Here is a 2,802-nt window from a genome sequence, read left to right as displayed (position 1 = left end):
CAATTTCCACGCTTTTCTTTGCTCTTCTTTGGCAATCTGCTCCATGTCTTTGTCGTATATGTAGTCTTGGCACACAAAGCAATATATTCCACCGTACAAAAGGTCTATAGCTGAATGAGAGAAGAACAACACAGGAACCGATTAGAGGCCTTTTAGAGAAGTTGGCGTTCGCATCTTCCCGTATCTGTCCTGTAAATATGGATGAGGCATTAAGGAAGCATTGCAGCAAATCTGCCTCCTTTAATAAGTGATGGGAATAATAATTAGAGTGCAGCACAGAAAACATCCATCGCTGCTTGTGCCACAATATCGTGTCCTCTGTGAAATGTCATAGCGAGCATTGCAATATCAACGCAGACCCGTAATTGTGAATGAGGAGTATTATTTATGAATTATCGTTCTCGAATGCTCATGCCTCCATCTCTCCGAGTCTGCAGCGGCAGTACCTGTTTTTCAGTTCCCATGGCAACCCAATGATGGTCTGTTTCACACAGACGCACTAAATGTTCGCAGGTGGAGCGCAGCAGCGGGGACGGATGTCTATTTGTGACCCGACACCAATGCACAGCCTGGCACAAGCCGCCGACAGGTGCTCGGGAGACTATGAGGCTTTTAGTGGCTTTCAGTGCAGAGAGACTAGCGGCTGAATTTTCGCAAGGCTATTTTCAGTTGTTGTAAAGAGACAGAAGTCTCAATGCCCAACTGGCAGGACTTTAACAATCAGCACAGGCATGTGGTAAATCAAAGTTATGATTATGGTTTATTAGTGCAAGCCAAAAAAATGCTTGCATTAAAATGCAACAGGTATAACAACATTAGCCAACAATATAATGTACTAATGACCACAATCCAATTAAATCCTACTGGATAAACACCATTTTTTCCCTTTTTTATTAAACACCTTTTATTTTCCTCTAAAATATTTCTGTTGCACTCTCAAATGCATCACAGAAATTAAATGCATTCTGTCTTCACAAAATGAAGAGGGTTGATATTGTTATGATAGTACATTCCTATTATTAAGCTATAATCCTGTTCATTACCATTCCTGATGCATTAGATTCATTAAATGTAAAACATTCTTTAACGGTAACATTGTACCACTCAATGCACTTTTGGTTGTTAACAAATGGCTATGAACAACAATATTTTACAGAATTTATTTATCTAGGTTAATGTTAATTTATAAATATACCATTGTTCAATGTTTGTTAACCATGTTAAAAATGTATTTAAAATTAACATGAACCTAGATTAATAAATGCTATTAAAGTTATCGTTATTATTAAAAAGTAACATGTGCATTATGTAAAATATGTAAATAAACCTTTATATATATTTTTGTAAAGTGTTACAATTTTTAATAAAAAAAAAATAATTAAGAATACTTTTTTCCTCATTTTTGTCGTCACAATTTTGACTCTGGCATTTGCAAAAATAAGTGTAATTATTAACTCTGCTTGCTAAAGCGTATAATTAGTTAACTTCGGGCTTTAGAATTGGGATTTCTCTGCTAAAACAACTGATGGATAGAACCAGGACTACATTGTTTCTTTTCATTTGGGTGCACATCATAATATGGAAGAAAAGGTCTGTCAATACATCCGTCTTATTTCAACTTTGACACTATTTTAAAGTGTTGCATTTTCATCTATTTTTTATGACAGTGGTCATGCATGATGGCTTTTAACACTATTTGTATCAGACAAGCAGAAAAGAGAGAAGTTGCACAAGAAAACGAGGCGGGGTTGCATGATGCACACACACACAGGCATCAGATGAATAAACCAAAAGCATAGCAGGCCTTCAGGTAACCATGGGAACCAGCGCAGGAAAAAGAGGAAAGAACACCGAGATCAAGCCTGACAAGAGTGAGCCGACAAAACAGAGAAGACAAAAAAACTAAACGCCATCTAAATAAACCTGAACAACAGAGATGCACAAAACGAAGCCGGCTCAATCAGACTTAATTACTCCCCGTTCGTCTTTGGAGAATAATCACAGCTTTCCTCCTCGGGAGCTGCGCTCATTCAAAGACATCCCTTGTACACAGGCTAACCTAATTAAATGTTCAATCAAACCCCGAGGGGAACTCGACACACACGAGCGATGCCTCGATGCCACCTGGGAATACAGCGAAACCCGAGCGATCGGTGATGCTGCAGATGCATTATGACGCCTGCGGCACGAGAAACCATAAACCATCACCTGGAGCCAAACAAACCACACTGGATCAGCAGCAAGGGACTTCATTTGTTCATCAAGAGACATAAAAGATGCTTAAACAGGCGACAACGTCCAACAGCAGCACATTATGAGTCAGCAGGGACGATTCGAGCCACTCAGGCCATCTGTGAATGATGCATTACAGAAAGAGACTGCCTTTCGAAAATAATATACATTTCTGTTGGAATCAGAAGTAACTCACAAGTCGATATTTTGCATGTCTGTTGTAGGCTTGCCGCGATAGACGGTGCTGACGGTGATACCGTTGTTCAGCTGCAACACCAGTTACGTCACTTGCCCACCGCTGCACCGACCCCCACCGTCGTTTTGATTATTTTATAGTAATAAAAATAATTTAGTTAAAACTGAACAGACGAGCGTGGCGAGAGACAGACGAGAAGAGCGCGGCGAGAGACAGACGAAGAAGAGCGCGGCGAGAGACGGACGAAGAAGAGCGCGGCGAGAGACAGACGAGAAGAGCGCGGCGAGAGACAGACGAAGAAGAGCGCGGCGAGAGACGGACGGAGAAGCGCGCGGCGAGAGACGGACGAAGAAGAGCGCGGCGAGAGACGGACG

The 2,802-nt window shown here is 41.2% G+C and overlaps 1 protein-coding gene across 1 annotated transcript in view; it reads right to left on the bottom strand.

Moving 5' to 3' along the window:
* The window catches only part of LOC107595657 (ubiquitin carboxyl-terminal hydrolase 22), a 40,098-nt gene that overhangs the window by 20,546 nt on the left and 16,750 nt on the right, over window positions 1-2,802 (bottom strand). The window contains exon 3 of the mRNA XM_016286137.1: window positions 2-110. Coding sequence (XP_016141623.1) covers window positions 2-110 — 109 coding nt within the window. The remainder of the gene's footprint in view (window position 1; window positions 111-2,802) is intronic.

Source organism: Sinocyclocheilus grahami, unplaced genomic scaffold (genome assembly GCF_001515645.1).
Source record: "Sinocyclocheilus grahami isolate Dianchi unplaced genomic scaffold, SAMN03320097.WGS_v1.1 scaffold206.1, whole genome shotgun sequence".
NCBI lineage: Eukaryota > Metazoa > Chordata > Actinopteri > Cypriniformes > Cyprinidae > Sinocyclocheilus > Sinocyclocheilus grahami.
This window is presented reverse-complemented; position numbering and strand designations above follow the sequence as displayed.